Below are 24,605 nucleotides of genomic sequence, written 5' to 3'. Positions count from 1 at the left end.
TGGAGTTCTTAGTATTTTATTATTATTCTAGAAACAATCTTTATCGACTGATAGTTAAGAATAAATTTTTAAACTAAAATCCAACAAGCAATTATTTATTATGACATTGTCATAATGCCAGGCTGAAATTTTTCATCACAATGCTCTCAATTTTAGTAATGTGTTGCCCTGTTCATCATACTTTTCCTGTTAACAATGGAGTCATACCTGCTATCTATCTAACTCCATTCAATAGAAATTTTCCGAATTGAAATAACGTGACTTCTGCTCCAAACCAGAAGTTTGTATAAAGTAGGGTTTCTCATTTTCCAGTTGTTTGCTTGTCCTGGGATTCCGGGAATAAAGTGAACTGTTTCCCGGGATATAATTAATTATTTTTAAGATTTATTTTATATCTTAAAGTTGAATGATATAATTATTTTTCGTTTTTAAGTAACTTAATATGTCCTGCAACATCCAAAATAATATTATTAATAATGCTGTGTAAAATATGTATAAAAAATTACTTTTGAATTATATAGAAATTTTCACAAATAGAAAAAATTTATTAAAGTTTGTTGGAAACTGCTTACAAGAAAAAAAAAGCCTTTGAATTGAGTTGAAAATTTAAAGAAAAAAATGAACTTAGATCGAACTTCTAACTTAAAAGGTAATTTTCGTTTTTTAAATAAAATATTACAAAATATTATATTATTATAATACAAAATATTATTATAAATTTTTATAATGAGATTTTAAAAAACAAAGATGGTCAATAACTTAATCCGGTTCTTATTTTAGTAATCAAAAGTCCTGCTACCCAGAATGCCTTTTTTGATTCAATTAATGTGAGTGGAATCGTCTTTAATGCATTTAAGAGAAGACGGATGTTACGTGTTTTTTCACCTGTAGTCTGAAAGATTTCTAGTTTGTTTTCGAGATGTGTTACAGTATTTCTTTTGCCGTCTATTATTCTCTGTTTGTCTACCTCGGCTGCTTTAATAGTGGCATCGAGCTTACAGCCCGATAATTTGGCAGTTCATTTGGCTTTAATAATCAGGTTTATGAAGAAAGACTTCATACTTGCATACTTCGTACTCATTTGCATCCTTGCCCAATTTGCACAATCTGGCATAATGCAGTTATTGGAGCTACTGGGCATGGTTAAAGATTAAGACAGTATAAGCACAATTATTCCAGATATTACAGGTTCTGACAAGTAAAGAATTTTCAGAGTCTTGTCACAAATAGGCTACATATTGATTATTGACAATTTAAAAAAAACTAATATGCACGCTTAAAATTAATAAATACAAATGTATTCTGACAGTTTATGGGTTAATTACACTTTATATTTGCAAAATTTCCTCAACTTTAACACAAAATAAGAAAAAAGTGAATTTTTGAGAAATTTGCAGGTTTTCCTGGAATGAGAAGAATTTCCCAGTATCCCATCAGAGAAACCCTAGTTCCCATATCTGGTCTTGACTTTCATCTGTCTAACTCTGTTCTTGAGCTTAGAAAGGACAAACATCAGACAGGTACCAGTGGGAATTTATAGGTCTACAATTTTTAAAAATTGCAGACTAAAAATAAGCTAGAACATTTTATTTACATATATGTAATATATATAAGAAATATATAAATCTTAAAATTCATGAACTGATAACCTGAAAATCAAATTCAATAACTATTAACTGTCAACTTCAAATCTATTATTGAATTAATTTTTCAACTTTTATAATACTTTAATGAAAATCTAACTTACTTCACATCTCTGTTTCACAGCTTTCATCCAACTTTCAGGATCAGAAAATTTATGTAATTCCAACTCCCCACAACTTGATTTTTGTGATGTTTCCTTTAAGTATTTAAAAAATAAAAAAAAGCACTAAATTAAGTTAAATATGAATAATTTTGTATTGTATAAATTAAAATATTAGCCTTTAAATAAACAAAAGCTAATGCTTTCATCTATTTTCAAAGCCCATCCAAGAGGCCAAGACATTGTCTCAAGTGCAGGGAAATTGTGGTTTGAGACCCCAAGATAGAGAACATTATTGTATATGTGATTTAGTACCTGGATTAGTACTTACTTGGACTACCTGCATTGCATGTAAATGTTTATTACATTGCATATAGAGGATATGATTTTGAATTTATATGTAATTTTTAACCAGTCATAGCAGAAAGCATAAATTTAAGTATTGTTTGGTATTTATGTATTCAATCTATAGTGTTCTGTTACAATTTAAGCATTCAACTTTGTAAAATAGTCTGAGGATGGCTATTGTTAAAGGGTACTCATTACAAAAATCTTTTTGATTTAACAGTGTTTTAAGATTTGAAGAATTATGAAAATTATTAATTTGATTAAAATCAAAAGGAGATGATGCTCAGAACCTATTAAAATTAATTAATTTTGATTTAATTTAACTTAACAATAATAATAATTATTATTACAGTTTTAACTTTTTAATTCTAATTAACCAAGTTATATATGCATATGCAGTTCACAGAAAATAATATAGAGTTCTGCCTGCTTTAATGGGCTTCTAATGGAACACTCAAGTTCTCTATCTCATGCTCAATCTAATTGCGATATAGGATCATGAAGATGATGAGGTTGACTCTACCTCATTGCCATCATAATTCACAACATGGCTGCACATCATTCAATCCACAGAAATTGTATGATGCCATCATGTTAAGGCAGATCAAGATTTCTGTGCAACATTTCTGATACTTTGTTGAATTCATACCTAGATTAACAGAGTTTTCCTGTAGGCCAAAGATGGATCAACTTACTAACTAGCCATATATATGTAATAAAATAGTCATTCAGTGTATATATACATGTATATGGGGACTACGAAAAAATGCACTATATTTTATTGAAAGGACTTTTAATGTTACAACTGTATAACATTCACAGATCATACTTTCAACCTGCAGGTACATTGTCCTATTTTTTCACATAGTTCCTACTATTCTGAACAGCTATACTTCATCTTGAAACTAGTGTCTGTATCCCTACTTGGCAAAACTCAGGACCAGCATTCTTCAGTCATATTTTTTCTGCTACCACATTGACTCATTAGGGAACTTTGTTTCTCGCATGTATAAATATAAATAAACACTCTTAAAAACCTTTATACCACAGCCTTTTTTTACTATTCTTCTAACATTTTTGGTTATTTTTAATAACCTTTTTCAAGAACAACTATAATCGAATGTTGCTGGAATTTGAATTATTGACAAAAATCGTTGTGGAACGCTTTGTCAATAGTTCAAATTCCAGCAACATTCGATTATAGTTGTTCTTGAAAAAGGTTATTAAAAATAACCGAAAATGTTAGAAGAATAGTAAAAAACGGCTGTGGTATAAAAGTTTTTAAGAGTGTTTATTTATATTTGTACTTAACGCAGTCATAGAAGAATTTAAAGCTTGCATGTATAGTTTAACTGACCAAAGAGAGGAAAGTTGGTGCTAAATCAGCACTGTATGGCAGGTGCAGCAATACATTCCATCTAATTTTTCTGATGGCTTCTCTGGTTTGAAGATTAGTATATGGCCATGCATTGTCGTGCTGATAGAAAATATCTGTCATCTGACTTTAGAGGTAAACATGATTATAGGCATTCATGAAGCAGATTATATGGAGACATAGTTAGTCTCCACATATGCTGCTAAATTGATGGTGGATCCCTTTGGCATGATCTCTACAAGAATAACACCTTTCATATCCCAAAGCATCATTGCCATCATTTTGCCAATGAATGAGATTGTTTTGGATATCTGCATTTCAAGAGAATTTTCATAGTGCCATTCCAATAATTGCCATTTGGTTTCTGGCTTAAAATGGTGGAGCCATGATTCAACTCCCATAACTATTCATGGCAGAAAGTCAGCCCTCTTGGCCTCAAAACATGCCAACAGTTCAGAAGAAATCAATTTCTGTTGGTCTTGTGGTCTTCTGCAATTGATGGGTCTTTGTGGTTTTCCCCATCTCTTACACACCTTCAAAAATCTCAACTTCTACAGTTTTCTGCACACACTTGCTTCTCCAATGTTTGATCCAATGCTCATTCTTTCATGGTTATGCAACTGTTAGTGAGATTCATATTGTTTACCTGCTATACTATGGCTTCTGACATTGCTGTTAGCAGTCTGTCACTTCATATCAAATCTTGAATACTAACATGTCTATCTTACACCAAAATTCACACAGCCCAATGACTGACAGTACTGCAGTCAGCCAAACTCATCTGCATACACCTTATACAGTCATTTAGGAATGTCACCAATGGTCTCTTTCTCACATGCCAAGAATTCAATCATGATGTGTTGTTTTTCAGCAGATGGCAAGCAGTGCCATCATTTCCAAAGCATCTACCACAAGCTCTTCTTGTGGGATGTATACAAACTATACATAAATAGACATACAAAGGATGTATTTATATTCTTCAGCAATTTCATAACATGTATTGGATATTTTATTTAAAAAAATATCAGTGCATTTCTTTTGGTGTCCCCCTCATATACATATGTACTGTACCTCTTCAGTAAGAATACATTGAATACATTGTTAAATGCAATGCATATTATCATTACATGTGAAGAAAGACAATTTTAATTAAGTAATCTGAAAACTTTTCTAATGAGAAAACTTATTTACTTTATCTCAAAATGCATTATGGAATTTTACAAGTAAAAAGCTTTACAAAAGAAAGAGTATATTGTATATAAATATATTGTAAAGGCCTTTATTAAGTTTAAACTGAAATATTTTACAAAAATTTTATTAGTCAGTTTCAACAATATAAAAAAAAAAATTATATTTCAAAAATTTACAATGAAATTAAAAATTGGAAGATTGAACTTTCATAATAAGTTAATTTTTTATAAATTTTTATTATTATTTGATTAAAATATTAAGTAGCATAAAAAACAAACCTGCCCATCACTTTCTCCAAATGAGAAATAAGGAACATAATTTCTTGTTTTTCGAATCTTCTGATTTAATTTATTAATAGCAATCTGAAGTTCCGTGACTGAACTTAGCCCAAATTCATGTAAACTTTTTTGCTATATCAATAAATTTAAAATTAAATGCATTAATTAAGTAATAACATTAGGAATGTCATTTACTTATTCCTTTCAAACTGGTTTATGTAAAATGTTTTATCAAATAATATGCCGCAATAATTTTTATACTAATATAATTTTAATACTGTAAAGTTAATTACATTTTCAAAATTTAAAACACAACTGTTTCAATGTAATCTGTCTTATTAAGTAGAAATATAAATAAATACTAAACTTGTTCAAATTTTCTTTGTAAATAAGTTAGCACAAAATTTATCTATAAAAAAAATCATCAAAAAGAATATTTTTAAATATTATATTTCTATTTAATGTTGTAAAGTTTGACCCATTTAATTTTTTATAATCCTTTTTCTAAAAAAAAATACACCTTAACTGAAACAGTGCAATGTTTATTATATATACAGGATAGTTCCAAAATATGGGGACAAATTTCAGATGGCAATTCATGTCAAGAAAAGAAACAAAACTGCTCTTATAAACATAAGTCCAGGAATGCAGAGTTAACACAAAATAAAGGATTTATTACACTGCATAAAATTACAGAACAGTATGGCAGACCTGTCTGGCCAGTCACAGCAGATGCTTGAAGTGTTCCCCATAGCTCTCCCTCCATGCGTGAATGCACACATTGCATCATAGACTGATGCATCCTTTCGAATGTTCTGGTTTGTATCTGAATTGTGTTACAGCATGCATTCATGCATTGTTCTAGAATAACATGTGAATGTAACCTTTAGTTGCGTTAACTATGCATTTATGGACATATGTTTATAGGAGCATTTTGTTTCTTGCCTTGGCAGGAATCATCAACTGAAGTTTGACCCATAATTTTGGACCCATCCTGCATATATTTGTAAAATTGTATATTCTTACAGAAATTACCATATAGAATAACTACAAGATAAATTATATAAAATAAAATGTGCAATTAGAATTAAAATATATTATTACACCATTTTAATTGACACATTCATAAACTTACCAAAAATAAGTCTTCTTCGTCATCATCTAATATTTCTTGCATATTAAGAAAATGTTGCAACTTTTCCTCATCTCTCATTAACTTTAAATATAAAAATATGTCTCAAACTGATAAACAAAATCATTACTTTGAAATCTATAACAGATTATTTTATTAAATTCTTATACAAATTTTAATACATAATCAAATTTAAATTTAAAGACCAACATTGGGACACAAAAATCTATCTGCTAAAGAATGATATTGTTTTTATTATATATATTATCTTATAAAAATTATTTCTATAATTAAAAATTTGTCTTATAAAAACTAAATGAATTTTATTTAATCATATTTTTCTAATATGGTTTATATGATGTTCATTCACAATTAATAAAATTATTTATTAATTCAAAATATTTTTTATTAACTGAAAAATGCACAATATCCTACTACAATAAACCCCCACTAACTCAGACAAGTTTTCTCAAAAACTTGTACAGTGATTTAAAATTTCTTGACAATAGAAAAATTATAATTATAAGAAAAGTATAATTACAGGTATCACTTGCTTAACATGAGATTTGATTAACACATGAAATGAATTGCAGCAATCCTTTTTTATATACAAAAGAAATTTTAATTAATGCGGCTTTAACAGTTGTTTTTACTTAACATGTTTTTCTCAGCAAATAAAGTGTTGATGAATTTGCTATTTTCATTTATTAAAATAAAAATATTTGTTATTAAACAAAAATTTGTTCTAACAGGTGGTGATTGTTCAGTTGAGTACCAAGGTACCACTGTATTTGATTAATGCAATTTTGCTATACACAGTAGCATCGAGGGATGAATTAAACACATTAATCAATGGATATCTGTAATGAGTGTTTTAGATATCCAGAAATCTTTGCAATACCATGCATTGTATCATATACTGTAGTGTCATACTTTTTTGAGCTTACTTCTTGTAGTGTAATAAATTCAGCAGTAAAACTTCAGTATACATTCTGTATAACCTTTACCCTTATTACTCTGAGTTAGTGGAGTTTACTTTGTTTTTTTCATAATAAAAAATTTTTTATAATTTTATTATATATTTCCGTAACATTTTTAAATGTTAATAATTTAAATCAGCTAACAATAAAGAAGTTTTAGTATTCATTTAAGTTTTAAATTTTAAATATCTTACACCTATTGAAATTTGTAATTTATTTATTTTATTGATTTAAAAAAAAAAATGCTTTTAAATTTCAATCAGAAGCCTGTATAAATTCTTTAAAAATCGACTTTCCATAAAAATGAAATATTTAAAAACTAAGTACACTAAGAAATAAAGATCAATGCTTTTAGTTTTTAATACTCCTGCTTTTACAACAATTTTTAAAATGGACTGTTTTAATTTTTAAAATTTTAACATTTTTCTTTCCAAATAATTATAAATATTACAAGTAAAAAGCAAAGTTTACTTACAGTTTCTGCTCGTTTTTCAGCATTTAATTCCTGTAATCGTTTTAACATTGCAAAGCAGCGTTCCATTTTTCCATCTATTACAGGACTGTGACTTCCTGGAATCTGAATGTAATGTCATTTAAGAAATATTATTATGAATAACAAAACTGCATACAATAATATAAATTTCATAATGCCTATGAGTAAATAATTTTAAATAGTACTGCTAAATTATACTAAAATTCATAAACTGCTGGTAAAGGCTTATTTTAGACAGTTACTACTAAATTGGTTCTTTAATTCAACATAAATAATAATTTTGATGATGATAATAATAATAATGCTTTTTACAATAAAAAACATTTTTAAGTTTTTTTGACTTTATCAAAAATAATTAATCAATAAACATACATTATCTATTCAAAGTTTTACAAGTTACTTTTACAGAAAAATTCCAAATTCATCTCATAAAATGACGATTCTAAACAAATAATATCTTATTTGCATTACTTTATTATAGTAATGCAATGGAATTAATATATATAAATAAGTTTAAAAATCAGTTTGAATAAACAATTTTTTATTTTAAAAAATTAATATAATTAATCATTTGATTTAAAAAATCAAGATTCAATTTCAAACATTTAGTAACATTAACAGTAAAAGTCTATGTACTAAACTATTATCTGGCAAACTGCCTTGTTATATTATCTCCAACACACATCAATATTTTTCAGAATTATAATGTAAAAGATAACATTATTTGCAAATGAAGTCATGATAATATAATGGTTTTAATATATAAAACTGATTCTTTAAAAATTTATTTTTGCTTTAATATTGATACTACCTAGTGAGTTAAAAATTTATAATTTTTATGAATTCACTAAAAATTGATTGCAAATTTAAACCAAAATTTGTCTTAATTTTTAAGACTTTATACAGTCAAATATTTCAAAAAAGTTAAATAATTAAGAAAAATGAAGACATGTTATAATGATAATAAATTCTTCTAGAAAAACACATCAGTGTATTAATACATACATACATACATACATATATATATATATATATATGGATGCACCTAAAATAGCTGAAGTGGTAAAGGTATTAGCCTACTATTTTGAGGGATACGTTTGATTGAGTCATGAACCTTAGCCTTGGAAATCTTTATGGGCTACTGTACCAAATATGTTGGCCCCTTCCTTCATGCCTAGTCACTTTGTAAAATGGCAAATCCTAGTATGATTAAAACAAGACCCACTCACTCTTTGTGACCTTAGGACAGGAAGAATCAAAACTGATACATATATTTATATACACAGAATTTTAAGCATATAATATTGTTTTTTATGGACTTATACAGGAACTTAGAAGAAAATATGGCTGAATTTAGACTTTAATGCTATTAGAAGAAAATGTATTTCGGGTGTCATACTCCTCATCAGTTCTTATCACTTTTACTACCTAATACCATAAATGTATCAAGACGCCATATCACAAATTGGTTTACAAATTTATCGCCGCCAATTGTAAATAGCATAAATACCTGTATTTTTCAAAGAGTTTTTAATATTATTTTAACAACAATCAGATTTTTCTTAACATATAATCCAAATACAAATCTCTTATTTAAAATATTTTATCATAATTTATATCTAAAAATTGAAAAAAGACAACTTATAATAAATTTTAAAAATAACACATTTAAAAAAAGTCTTTTATCCTTTTCATCCATTTATGATTTACTTCATAACTGGTCTTGTTATTGAAGGAGGAGGAGGAGCAAATACAATAATTAAAACAATGTGCACAGAGTGCACTGTCTTTATAGAATATGCTGCCAGATATCATTAATTTTCATACCTGTATTTAAATTTATTCTATTACCTGGGGAAATTTTTACAATTTGTACATGTTCATGTAATTTTCTTTTTATATACAGTGGATGATATGTTAACAAACATAATTCATTCCAAGACTTTGTTCGATATCCGAATTGTTTGTTAACCGATTATCGATTTACCATAGGTTTTTATGGGAATTTCATTAATTCATTCTGGAGACTCCAAAATATAAAAAAAATATATATACTTTTTCACTACATTTATTTATATGTAATAATAAAAATACATACATACATAGTCTTGCATTTTTATTAGTCATATTTTTTCCGTTTGTGGGTGTTAAAGAATATGTCTAATGTCGATTGCTTTTCTCTCTTCTTCAGGATTTTTCAGAAGTAATTAATAGCATTGTAATTGTAGAGATTCCCAAGCCTATTAACCTCAATGTGGTTTGGATGCCATTCTAAGACCGTTATTCTGACATCCTCCCACTTCTTCAAAAAATGTTTAATAGCAGATATCGGCATTAATCCTCTTTTTCAGAAGAAACATATCTTGCTGAGTTTCTTGGTGTTCTTCATTCAAGAGTTCTTGGTATTCTTGTCATCAGATCAGTTTCAGGTTCCATTATGAGCTCGTCAATGTTCTTTATTTCTCAGATGTGATTTTTGTTACTCCTTAATCTGTTTGAGTCTTCTTGATTATACTGTATCTTTCTTAAATAAGATTGAACTGCAGCCTATAGAACTGTTCAAGCCATACTGTCCAGCAACATCAGACATCTTTTGCCCACTCTCTACCTTTGCGGTTATACTCTCACTTTTTGACTATGCAAAAATGAGTGCCTGCCCGACAGTCTCGCGAATACTATAAAAGAATTGTTTCTGTCAGAAAAATAAAAGGCTGGAATTACAAGGGAGAGTTTCGAAGTTTGGAGGAATACTATCCGATCGGTATATACCGGGTTGAGCATGGATGTCGACGTCTCCCACACTCTGAAAAGTTCCAAATTGTTGCCCAAAGACGAGGGAAGACCAATTGGTATTCATTATTTTACGTCACTTCTTGTGTTTGTTCTGTGAGGTGTTCGTTGTCCGAACATAGAAATCTTTTGCAATTTGTTTGTGTATATATATATATAAAATATTTTTATTTTTTTCAGTTTTCAAAATTTTTACTTTATTTATAACTAATTCACATCCTCCTGTTTTTTGAACAGTGTTCAACTACAGCCAAATTTGCATATTTATATTTTATTCCTCTTAGATGTTCATTTACTCTAATTTTTAACGTAGGTTTTCTTGTAACTAATATTAATAAAGTCTAAACTCAGCCATATTGTCTCCTAAGTTTCAAAACATATAATATTGCTTTTTACAGACTTATCTGTATGATAAGTCTGTAAAAAGCAATATTGTATGCTTGAAACTGAAACTAAAATAAACAACACGGTGTTTTTTCTCCAGGAAAATATTTTAGGAGGTTGATTTCAATAATGGCTGCTACTGCAAATTTATTTACAAACTTCAGTTAATAACAATGTAACAATATTTGTATTATAATACTCAATAGCATACTAATAAGTAGTCTGGTCTTTAAGAAATAGCAATAAATAAAATATACTGAAATAAAATATTTTTAACTGGTCAGAAAAAATATTTAATTGATAAATTTATCAGCTAAAATTGAACTGGAAAAAACATTGCATGCATACATATTATTATTATTACAGTAGAGAGTCGTTAATCGGAATGCCAGTAATCGGAATGGCCGGTAATCAGAACGATTTTCAGTCGGACTGTGTCATGCTGAATCGAACGTTTTTGATACTAGATTTACTTGTAAAGTATAATTTTCATGTTTTTATATTCTTCAATATATTTATTTTGTTTGTACAAAATAAAGAAATAATTTTTAACAATACAATAGCCTCGATTATTATTATAAAAATTTTCGTTAGGCTTAAAATCAACGAAAATTCAATGCGAAGCGACACGCAACGGAGAAAAATTCAACACGAAGCGACACGCAACGGAGAAAAATTTGAACATCGGACAGGTTAATGTATTTTTTCGTACATAATGGGTAATCGGAACAAATGACTAATCGGAACAACCCCAGTCCCCAATTGATTCCGATTTTCGACTCTCTACTGTATATATAAATTCTTATATTGTAACATTACTGATGATTTAAAATTAAAAAATATATATTTACAGGTGTATAAGGTAACTGTATCTTATGTACATGTTTATTATAATACTCCATATCATTCCAATTTTCTAATTCTTCTTGGAAGTTAAAGGCAACTTTCATATGTTGGCAAATTAAATTCTACACACAAAAAATGATTTAATAAATATAAAAAGTTCTTTAAAAATTTATTAAATGTTTATTTTATATTTAAAATGTTTCTTAAATAAATCTTTTAAATGTATTAAAACAAAATTGAAATGCATATAATTTAATTTAATTTATATTTTATATTAACTGAAAAAGAATTTCTAAAATTGTTTCTAAATAGAAAATGTTTCATGAAAGAAGTGTGTGTATGTGGTGTTGCTATTCTATATTGTGTTCTTAATTAAGGAAATTTCCAAAGTAACAAAAAATTAAATCATAGTGAAAAGAAATTCCAAACCCATATGAGATTAAGACCAAAATATGAAATTCTATAATCTACAAGATGCATTTCATCATTGCCAGATGCTTTTGAAATTTCTAATTTTTCAGTTTGTGTATCTTTATGAAAATTATTAATACTAAACACATTATCATTAATAGATGTTATGTTTATAATTAAGATCTATTTTGATTTGAATTTTTCATAATTCAGTTTTAAAAATATTGATTTAATATCTTTTATTCTTTTCAGCAGTTTAAGTATCATTTATTTATTAAATCATATTGTTTTTATCATCTAACAATAAACTTTATTCTCCCAAACTGATAAATGAAGACTAACAGCCTTCTTAAAATTCCAAAAAACTTTGTTTTTAAATCATGGATACATTGATTTTTACTGTAAAAAACTATGTATTCATGATTAAGAAGTTTGGGTTTTTGCTTAATTATAAATTTAGAAACATTTTTTGATAGTGACAAAATAATTGTTCCTATCTTGAAAATAATAAAAGTAGATAAATCCTTCTGAAATGAGTTAATAAAAATTTGAAATCTTCACTTAATGTACTTTTAAAATTAGTATTATTTTCTAAATACTCTTTCTTCACTGGAATGAAAAGACAGAGAATTTCAAAGAATAGCTAGTCAATAAGAGAAGACTAATATTTGCCATATTCTTTTTATATAAAGACAATCAGAAAATTAATTTATTTTTAAGCAAATGTATACTTTGGAATTGAAAACATAAAACTTCTATGGCAAAATACATTGTGAAGTAAATTGGTATACATATTTAAATAAATTTAAAAATAATGCTTTAAAGTTAAAATTTAAAAAAACATTTAAATCAATCCAATAACATATTTTGAATATTATATTTTCCCCTAAAATAACATTAAAGGTTACCTGAGAAAGACAGATTAGAAGTGGAAGTTGGATTCAATAAATTTAACTAAATGTATAACAGAAATGTAATATGGATAAATCTTTATTTAGTTAATAACTACTACTGTATTTAAAATGTAAATGCTTATTTTGAATAAATAAATATTTCTTCAAATTTGTTTAAAATGAATTTGATGCATATATTACTTTGTCAAAGCCAAATGATCACTGTAATAAATCAGGTTATTTTTCCACTATTATTAATAATTAAATTCTAAATAATTTGGTACTAGAGGTAAGCATTAGGTGCCATCTCATATTAAATTTAATAATTTTAATTAAATTAATATTTATTAAATAATTTAAAATATTTTGGAAGAAACTGTGGATGGTTATATCTAATATAACCATCCACAGTTTCTTTAAATATGTCTGGAAGCAAAGAGTTGGATGAAGATGTGCATAGACTAACATGCATAGAGTAACACATTAAGAGGGATTTGCTGGTTCAAGTCCCACTCCAAGCAGATTCTTTTCTTCCAGAATATTCTAATTTATTTAATAAATATTAATTTAATAAGAGATGGCACCTATAGCCTACATCTAGTACCCAATTACTTAGAATTTAATTAGGCTATTTTTCCACGACTATTACTGGTTCATTACAACAATCATTTGGTTTGATTAATAATCTTGGGCTTTGAGATGTTTATAAATATACAGTCAAACCTGTTTTTATGCGCTCTTTTTATGTGCGATTTTTATTTGTGCGATTTTTTTAATGCGAATTTTTAATTTGTGCGGTATAGTTGGCGACTAGTCTCGTGCGATTCGTCATGTCTCACGTTGACTTATTATAGCTAAATAAACTTATTATAGCATAAATGCACTTATTATAGTAATATTATTGCATGAATATGCGAAAAATGAAATAATTTACTTTTTAAGTCAACAAAACACCACCTGGACAAAAATATGTAAAACAGACGATAGACCAGACGATGCAGTCAAGTGCTGACATCTGTTGTCAATAAATTCTATTTCGTACGGTTTTGAGTTATTTTCTATGTGAGACTTTTTTTATGCGGTCCCTGTTGACCGCATAAAAAAATTATTTTTTAATTGTGTTGCGAAAACTATTATTTACAGCCATTCGTGAAGTTTCGTGAGATTTTTTTTAATGCGTTTTTTTTAATGCGGTCCCTATCCCCCGCATAAAAACAGGTTTGACTGTATATTACTTAACACACAAATTTTAATATCTATTCTTTACCTATAATAAACTCTTAAGAAGTTTAATTTGGACTCATTATAAATTAAAATATAAGCAATAAATTCAATATTTCAATCAAAGTATTTAATGTGTAAAGCATAAGAATTTCTAAAAAATTCAAATACAGTCAAACCTGTTTTTATGCGGTGAATAGGGACCGCATAAAAAAGTCTCACATAGAAAATAACTCAAAACCGTACGAAATAGAATTTATTGACAACAGATGTCAGCACTTGACTGCATCGTCTCGTCTATCGTCTGTTTTACATATTTTTGTCCAGGTGGTGTTTTGTTGACTTAAAAAATAAATTATTTCATTTTTTGCATATTCATGCAATAATATTACTATAATAAGTTCATTTATGCTATAATAAGTTTATTTAGCTATAATAAGTCAACGTGAGACATGACAAATCACACGAAACTAGTCGCCAACTATACCGCACAAAAAAAGACCGCATAAAAACAGGTTTGACTGTATATCATACATAAACAAATAAAAATTACCTCACATCTGGTTCTGTTAATAGCAGAAAAATGCGTAGGATATTTTAACTGTAAAATACGATGAAGAAACATTATCAAATGATTACCACCAACATTTATTCGACGACATTGAGGAAAATCTACTTGACCTTGTACAATTGGTAGAATATGAGTTGTATTGTAACTACTAGATAATATTATACCATTCTGAACTAAAAATAAAACATTTTGTTTCTTATATTTGTTAAAATTGTATTATTTATTTTTAACAAAAAAATAAATATCCATACTTTGATATTTTGGAATGTTGTAGTAAAAACTAAACACAGCATCAAGTCCATAAGCTACACTTGGTACTTGATAACATTCAAAAAGTAATTCAGACATCACTGAAAAATGAAAAATTTTTCAATTCTAAATTTATCTATAACCTTCAGATATTTTCCAGAAAATAATATCTCAATGTCTGATATGAATAATACAGAGAGTCTGAGAAAACTCTACATTATTTTAAAATTTTATTTAAAAAAATTAAGCAGTCATTTCAATAGACTGCTTAATTCACTTTTTTCAAATAAAATTTCATAATAATGTAGATCTTCCTCACACACCCTGTACTTATATATTATTCTCATTTTTAAAAATTTATATATAATTTTATTATATGCTAATTTATAACACTTTTAACTCCACTAAAAATTTATAATACATTCAATTTATTATACAATACTTTGTTACTATATATAGACATAGCCAATTTATTTTAACACAGATAAAAACTAAATATAATCTAATATGAAAAGTATCTTAAATTATACATTTAAATTTTTTCAGAATAAAATTTCATTTTAAATTATTTGAATTTGCTGTAGGAAAACAAAATGTATATTTATTTATTTGATAATGTAAATCATTATAATTAGATCAATACAGATGTATATTTTCTTTCCTGTTCAATAAGATGTTCCATTTATATTAACATTAAAACTTACATTGTGATAATCATAGAAATTGGTGCACTTTATCATACACTTTCTTTATGCAAATTGCACGATAGAATCAAAGAACACAAATATGATGCAAGGAAAATAAAATATAACACAACATTAGCAACATTATGAATACTATCTAAATATTTATAGTGTTGCTAATGTTGTGTTATAGTTTCCTTTCCTTGCTATATCCTTTTTTAAATGATTGGTATATACATACATACATACATACATACAAATTGTTTAAAAAGTTCCTGTGATGTCGGATATCTTTGAAATTCTCACTGTAAAAAATTTAAAATTCTTATTTTTAAATATATATTTCATCTTAAATTTTAAATTTTTTACAGTAAGAATTTTGAAGAAATTTGACATCACAGGAACTTTTTAAACAATTTGCATAAATATAGGTGGAGAGAGACTATAAAAGGACGTTAACCTTGCCAATGTCGATTGTGTTCCAGTGCTTAAGAATGGATGTTTAGAAGACCACAAATGATTTTTTTCGTATAAGTCTTCAATATTGTATAATTTTACATTTTTAAATATACATTTCATCCTAAATTTTTAATCTTTTTTATAATATTATATCTTAATATTTAAAAATTATTAAATAATTTTCTTACATTGTCTAGAATAACTTGGATTGCAAATGGCTTCTGTCAAAACTATAGGGTGGTCAACACATCCTGAAGTATTAATACCAAGATGACTAAAAATATGATCAAATATTAATTCCTAAAATGAGAAAAATATTTTAATTTAATCTTTAATATGCCATAAACTAGTATACAATAAGTTAAATTATCAAATAGTTTAATAATTTTATTTGAATTTTTATTGTTAAATTATATTTTGGTTTAGACATTTTAAATTTTAAATCATTATATTTTAGATTTAAACATAAATAAATATTATTAAATATTTTTCAATAAAATATATGCTCATTTTAAATTTTGCAAATTATTTTTAAGCAATCTTTGTGAACTTTCCTTTAGAAAAAATAATTACATAAATATTTTTTATAGAATGTACAGTATCAAAATATTAATATAATAAATTCCTGAAAAATATAAATAACTGATATTTTCTTCTAGTAGTCTGTGTTATATTCAAAGCATAAATAATGTTAGCTTGTATTTCATACACATTTAGTTTTTAAATAATAATTTTAATAAGCCAATAATTGACTATTTATTACAATGATTTAATCAATTTTTTATTCTTTTTATAAACTTCTACTAACAAATTATGCTTTTTAATAATAAATTACATACCTGAACATCAAACTGAGTGACTACATTTCGATCAAACTGCGTTTTTAAAAGCAAGCAAAGAAGTTCAGAATTTGATATATCATTTCCAATTTGAATATCATGATCCTAATAAAAAAAATTCTTAATTAAATTAGGAAACTATATTTATTTTTAAAATGCTATTTTATACTTAATATTAAGTAAAAATAAAATAGCATCAACACTAAAACATATAATATTTTAGAAAGTTTAATGACTATCATAACTCTTAAAAAAAATATATATATATAAAAAATATATATATATATATGTGTGTGTGTATACAAATTCAAAAGCTGTTATATTCAAATGCAGCTTTTGAATTTATATTCTAATACAGTTCACATTTTTTTGTTCATTTACCATAGCACACGAATTATGGGGATATTATAATCTTCTTAAATTGGAAATTATCAAAGATAAAAGTTTTTGTATGCAATTTTATACAGGTCTTATACAGATTAAATATTGTCTTTACATAACTATTTTCAAAAATTTATTGTGCAAGATTAATGCTGTTTTATTTTTCTTATGTTTAGTAAATGTGTGAGAAACTATTGTAATAACATTGTTATAAAATTAACAAATGTTATATATGCTTCTGTATATAAGTAATAAGTAATCAAGTAATAAGAGAAACTGATCCTTATTCAATAAAAAAATTGTGTTAATTTATAAAAGCAATAACTATAGATCATTTTTGATTTAAAAATTATTTACTTTATTTGACTTACCTTTTTATTTCGATTTTTTGCTAATAAATTTCTAAATACTAAACAAGGATCTTTCTCAGATGCCCAACCTGCTTTACACTGATAAGAACCTGAAAAATAAAGTCATATTTAATTAAAATTTATTTCTCTCAATAAATAATATTGTGTATCTTAATTAAAATTAATAATATAAATAAAATTTGGTGTATAAACTAGACAAATTTAAAATTATTATTACAATTAATGTCTCCTATCATCAGTATAAATTTATATTAAAATTTTGTTCTAACTTATATTTTTAGATTAATAAAAAGAACATAAATTTTCTGTATATACTTTAGAATATTTTTTATTAAATATTTTTGTAACATGATATATAAAAATGATATACAGTAGAGCATCGATTATCCGACTCAATTGGGGACCGAGGTTGGTCGGATAACTGAAAAAATGGATAACCGAAAAATATGAAAAAATACATTATTAGTACAGTGTATTAGTATATTAGTATATCCCATGTAATAAGCATATTAGTATATCGCTATTAACCTACTTTGCATTGAATTTTCATTGATGTTAAGCCTAACAAATTTTTAAAAAAATAATAATCATCGTTAAATTATTTCTTTATTTTGCACAAAATAAATACAGAAATAAAGAAAAAATAGAAAATTAAGCCTGATTTAAATCCTGGCCTCCCTTTCATGGTTGAGTCAGTGTTTCCAGCTAAATCATGCAAAAATTTAACAAAAATAATATTAAAGTAGCCAAGACATAACCAAATATTGTAGCGCTACATCACTAGCAGACATTTGAATTTGCCGACTAGAATGCGGTCGGTTAACCAATGTGACGGTTGATCGGGGGTCGGATAATCGATGCTCTACTGTACTCATAAAAGATTTATAATGTAGTAAACAGCTGATAAAATTTATCACATTTATAATAAACAATACATATATAACCAATATCCAGCAATAAAAATACAAGAAAGCAAACATTTTCACACACTGAATGATCATCATCAGGATAACTGTATGCCCATTCAACATAAGTAAAAATGTTTGGATTTTTGTATTTTTCTTGCTGGATATTGGTATAAATGTATTGTTTATTTACATATACCTAGTTTGAGTAGTTGAATTTACATTTATGTATCTAAAATCTTTATATATAAACTTATTTTAGCAGCCATGGTGGGTGGAATTAGTTGAGAATAATCCACCCCTTGAGTGAGTATATGCTTTGGCTCTCATAATAACATATAATGAACCTTCCTTGGCACCTTTGTATTACTTGCACAGTCTTACTGCAAATATATAGAGGTTATCCCATATAAATAATTTCCTTCTATCATTGCACTGCTTAAGTAATTTGGTGTGTTCCCAAAGTGGTAGATAACCTTGGTCAAGTACCTGTTTAGTTAACTCAGTAGCTGGTCTGTTGTTTTTAATATTATCTTGATTTTTTAAGATATGGGACTGTAACATTCTAGCAGTAGCGCCAATGTAAATAATAAAAAGTAAAACTCATTTCCAACAGATGTCCAAACACTGTTACCTCAAATGGAATGATGTCTCATAGCCCAATTAATTAAATGCAAACAGAAAGTGATTGAAGCTGAAATACAAGAGATATACCTGGCCCACCTATTCTTCACCAGAATGTGTGATCAAAACACTATGTACCAACAACTAATTGAACAATAAATTTTATTGGTTAAAGAAATCATCCCAATATATATGAGGCAAACCCATGGAAGTTCCATATTATAACTTTGCAAATACAAAGGTGTCAAGGAAGGTTCATTGTGCATTATTACAAAGGCCGAAATATATAACCACTCCAAGGATAGATTATTCTCAACTATGGCTGCTATACAGAACACTTGCTGTCCAGTATTATAAACTTATTTATACGAGAATGAAACAATTTTTAAAATATTTTATCCTAATAATAATATAATGTGTTTTAAATCTTTATTGTAGAAAAAATAATATACTAAAATGCTTAAAAATCTATCTGTACATAAAAAGCATTTTTTATTACAATATTAAAATGATTTTACCATTGTCAATAATAATTGCAGTATTTGACAACTTCAATTCTGATCGATATGGAAAAAATTTCTCTCCTACAGAATGTACATCGATTATAGGAAATACATTGTCTTCAGCAGATTCTATTAAATAATTCATGTTAATAAATAAAATTATTAAATGAATAAAAATAATTAGTTAAATATTTAATTATTATTTATAACATTAAAAATAATACAAGGATAGAAAAAAATATGATCAGCCTTATTTTGATTAAAAATAAATACTGTAAGTAAATAAATGAAACAGATTATTACTAAAAATTAGTTATTTTAATTTTATCTAAAAATATTAATTCTTATTAAAAATATTTATTAAAATAGTTAAAATTAAAATATAATTAATTTAATTTTAAGTAAATAAATAATTATTGTATTCTTTGTAAATATACAGTGCAAATTCACATTAACACAAAAATAAAGGGACATTTCTATTTTTATTGTTTAAAACATCATGATAATATTAAAAATGAAATATATAAAATATAAATATAGAAAAAGAAACAGGTATTAAAAAATTAACACTAATAACATCAGATTTTGCCTTAGAATTAAAAATATTAAATACAGAATTTGAAATATTTTAGGAATAGTTTGAATATAAATTAAATATTGCCTGATGCAATGGTTGCATTCTTTGAAACTTTAACAAAGTAAAAATTTTGGCACTCTTCTGTTTATTATATTATTTAATGGCAGACACACAGAGCATGCACCCTAGGTCCCAACTTCTGAAGGGCCCTGCAAAACCCCAACTTTACACTTTTTTCTAATGACACCAAGTTTTGTTTCATATGTGAAAATTTAATTACGTGCAAGTTTACAATTGGTGGTAAAATTTGAATATAATATATGATAGATTCAAATTTTATTGGAAATAAAATGTTAATAGTACATATTTTTTATTTATTTAAAAATGTGGTTAACATGTATTTTTATTTTCCCTTTCTCTCTTTTTTGTTAAGGAGCCCGATATTTTCTTCTGTGCCTGTGGCCTCAACTGACCTTAATCCACCTCTGGTTTTATCCATGAGCAATGCAACATGGAAATCGTGACACTCATGTGTGCCATATGCAAATGATTCTTTCTTAGTACAATTTACCTTACAGCTTATAAATTGCTATATGTTAATCATCAACTTTAACTTTTTATTAATTTAAAAAATCACATTCTTTTATTATATTATTGAAGAAGATTTTGTTATATTGTTTATAGAGGTTACAATAGTCAAGAAAATAAAAACATTAATATTAAAACAATTTTATTTGCATTATATGAATTAATAAATGTTTTTTGTTATGTGTGTAGTAAATTTACTTAATAGTTAAAAATTTAAGACATTTGTACTTACCTTCAACAATTTCCATGTTTATTACATATGTATTAACCAATTTAGAAATTTCATTTTAATGTATATTTTCAACTGTTCTAATTCATTTTACAGTACTGGCCTATGATATAACAAATTAAATTAATAAATTAAAACACAGAACCAAAAATAACTTTTTAATCATTATATTACAAAGTTATATGCCATACATCATAATGAATTTAATATTATGTTTTTCAACTTTTAAAAACTTTTAGAAGGTTCAGGAAGAAAAGAATCAGCCCAAAGTGGGAGTTGTGGGTCAAGTCCTGCTATAAGTCGATTCTTTCCTTCCAGAACCTTCTAAATTATTAAAATATTAATTTTTATTCGCAGCTTCATTTTTAAATGTTTTTAATTAAATTCATCTTTAAGGATAATTTTTAATCTTAAAATCAAAGATTATTATGGTAACTATTAAATATAGAAAATGTAAATATTGTGGTTAATATACAGCATACAGTACATATGATTATTATTATAAAATTTAACTAATTAATAATATATGAATCTAACGCACTATTTTTCTAGGAAAACATAATTGTTATTATAACAGTAACAAAGTTTTTTCTAATCATATATAAAATTAAAGTAGATGTTCACTTAGGTAGCCCCAATGGCGGTATTGTGTTTAACAACTTAACCCGTGCAACTGTGCCAGCTTCAAGACTGTTTGAGGAGTACTTGATGTTATATAGTTTTAAGGGGGTGACTGGGCACTAAGGTGTGAGCGATATCCAGCACAGAGTGCACTCCTACATGCAAAGCATGAGGATAGTGGGTAGACCGATACATGTTAAAAACTGATCTTCGGAGACAAATATCACACAAAGGGTCAACAATTGTGGGGGTGGTGTGATTTACGTAAAAAATATAAAATAAAACATCGATTTTGCTAAAAAAGTAGTGAAAACGACCATCTCTCCAATAATGGACGTGTCGCCATTAGGGCTACCTAGGTGATCATTTACCAAAATTAATTATGTTTCAGATATCTGCAAAGAAAAAGCAAACCTTAGACACATAAATCTGTGAATAATATGAAAATTCTTTTAAAAAATTCATTCTGAAATTAAGTCATTTTTTAAAGAAAAATATCAATTATTTTAAGTTTGATAAAAACTTTATGTTCAGAGAAAAATAAATCAAAATTTTCTCAACTAATGAAAACTAGACATGTATAAAGCATAAAATACCACATGTTTGATACCTTAAGATATCAAAGGTGTGTTACTGATATTTTATGAATCAAAATTTAATTCTTCAGTTCCCACAATTAAATATAATGGGAACTAAATAATGGAAGTTACTTTTAGATACTTTATACATAAACATATAAGCAAATGACCTAAAAGTAATACCATATAAATTTCCTCCAGTTCTTATCTATTCCACCAAAGACTGAATAAAATAGAAGTATTAAAATCATGACACTTAATTCTAAATTTCAACTAATATCAATAGAATTAAAAGCAACTATTTGTGAGAAATCTGAAGATATTTTACTGTTAATTTTATATATATTTTTAAAATTGAATCACCTAATTTCCCCTATAACATACATTACAACTTCAGTAAACCGAGTGTATATCAGGGGTAGCCAAACTCTGGCTCACTAGCCACAAGCTGCTCCCACATACATAATTTATTTTTATGAACTCGATACGTACTACTTACACATATATAATATTTTTGTAAAGTTTTTTTGAGTATTTTCTAGTGTAATAGGCTATATACAGAAATTGTAAGTATAACTCGCAACTTAATTTCGAAAAAGCAACCGAAGACTTTGATCATATCGATAAAGTTGAAGGAGTTAAATGATTACTGACACTTTAAGATGGTTCACTATAGAACAGTTATAACTATATTATATATAGTTAAAATACTACAGAAGATGCGGCTCTGTTGTATTTCCTACAGGACGTACGATTCCATATGACAAAGTTTGGCCATCCCTGGTATATACCGTACAGATCATCTGACATATGAATAAAACGATCTAAAGGACCTTTATTAATAATTACACGTACTAAGTTTAGTAGTGTAAAAATTTTAGGGAAAGTTTCGACGGCAGGGTATATTTTCCACTTATTATTTCATTACTGTTACTCAAAAACTCGAATTTCTAAATGTTCTATCACATGAACACATGGAAAATAACAAACCTGAAACAAAAGCTCTCAGTGTTGCCAACCAAACATGTATCTTTTTTAATGTTAATTTTTTATTTTATAATTATTTTACGGCTTTTTAAGGTTTAAAGATAAATCATTATAATTCTTTAATTTTTATATCGCGTCTTTGAAAATAAATATAAAATTTCTCTCATAAAATTATTTTATTTGATTTAGTCATAACGATAGCCGGACGGCTAAAATGGTAAATGCTATCGAGAAGGATCCAAGTTCGAATCTGTATCGGTTCGTCTTGGTTGTTTAAACTAGATTTATTGACAGCCGGATGGACGAGGCGATCAGGAAAGACGTCAGCTTACCGCTCTGGGGGACTCTGGGTCGATCTGATGGTCGGAAAACATCGGGAACATTTCTTGGATGGTCTGTCCCGAATACTTTGGCCCCGTCCATCAGACACTCCCCTGGCCAAACCCCGAAGAACATGGTATAATTCAGTGAAATTAGATTCGAGAAAGTGGGATTCGGAAAAAACGAACTTTAACCGATTGGCGGTCGGATGGTCGGTTATCGCGGCAGCCTACTACTCTGGATGAGCAGGAATACAATACGGACAGGTCGAAAATTCCCAGGAATTTTTCGATGGGTGGTCCGTCCAGACGCTGTTCTTCTCCATCTGGCTGCCCCATTGTATGTCTGGCCGAACCCATAATGGGTTTGATATAAAAAGCCTTTCTAGGATGTATGAAGTCGAATTTATTATTTAAAAAACTATTTGTATAGAATGCCGAAGCGTTAAAAGTAGGTACCAGAGAGGGACGGACTGCCGAGAGGTCAAGGTGGCAGCCTACCGCTCTGGAGGACCCAGGATCGAATCCGGAAGGGTCGAAAAATCCCCAGAAATTTTTCGGGGGCGGTCCCTCCGAATATGTCGGGCTCCGTTCCCCACCATCCGGCCGCCCCATTGGGAGCCTGGCCGTACCCATAATGGGCTTGCTAATGGAGACCCTCTTAGTGCCCACAGGGCGAAAAGAGTTTTTAAAAAAAGCTTGGTTTTTTTTAACTCCTTCCGCCCTGTGGGCACTGAGAGGGCCTCTTTTAGTAGGCCCATTATGGGTTCGGCCAGGCCCACAATGGGGCGACCGGATGGTGAGGGACGGGGCCCGACATATCCGAACGGACCACCCCCCGAAAAATTCTTGGGGATTATTCGACCCGTTCGGATTTGATCCCGGGTCCCCCAGAGCGGTAGGCTGCCACCTTTACCGCTCGGCCATCCGGCCCTAGCTTGGTTTAGTTGCGGAGTAGCATATTGTACGGAGGACGTATACAAAACGTGTCACGTGACCATTATAATTATATTATTTACACCATATTTTATAAT

At 27.6% G+C, this 24,605-nt stretch overlaps 1 protein-coding gene across 1 annotated transcript in view; it reads right to left on the bottom strand.

Moving 5' to 3' along the window:
- Positions 1–23,598, bottom strand: part of Arp5 (Actin-related protein 5) — a 36,560-nt gene extending 12,962 nt beyond the window's left edge. The window contains 13 exon segments of the mRNA XM_067288601.1: positions 1,748–1,840; positions 4,937–5,068; positions 6,072–6,152; positions 7,524–7,625; positions 11,567–11,683; positions 14,640–14,830; positions 14,909–15,007; positions 16,237–16,348; positions 16,888–16,992; positions 17,640–17,728; positions 19,687–19,800; positions 21,069–21,168; positions 23,584–23,598. Coding sequence (XP_067144702.1) covers positions 1,748–1,840; positions 4,937–5,068; positions 6,072–6,152; positions 7,524–7,625; positions 11,567–11,683; positions 14,640–14,830; positions 14,909–15,007; positions 16,237–16,348; positions 16,888–16,992; positions 17,640–17,728; positions 19,687–19,800; positions 21,069–21,084 — 1,251 coding nt within the window. The 5' untranslated portion in view covers positions 21,085–21,168; positions 23,584–23,598.
- Positions 23,599–24,605: the final 1,007 nt, after the last annotated feature.

The sequence above is a fragment of the Centruroides vittatus genome, unplaced genomic scaffold (assembly GCF_030686945.1).
Source record: "Centruroides vittatus isolate TY-2023 unplaced genomic scaffold, ASM3068694v2 scaffold_861, whole genome shotgun sequence".
Taxonomy (NCBI): Eukaryota; Metazoa; Arthropoda; class Arachnida; order Scorpiones; family Buthidae; genus Centruroides; species Centruroides vittatus.
The sequence above is the reverse complement of the archived record's forward strand: the minus strand, read 5'-3'. Positions and strand labels throughout refer to the sequence as shown.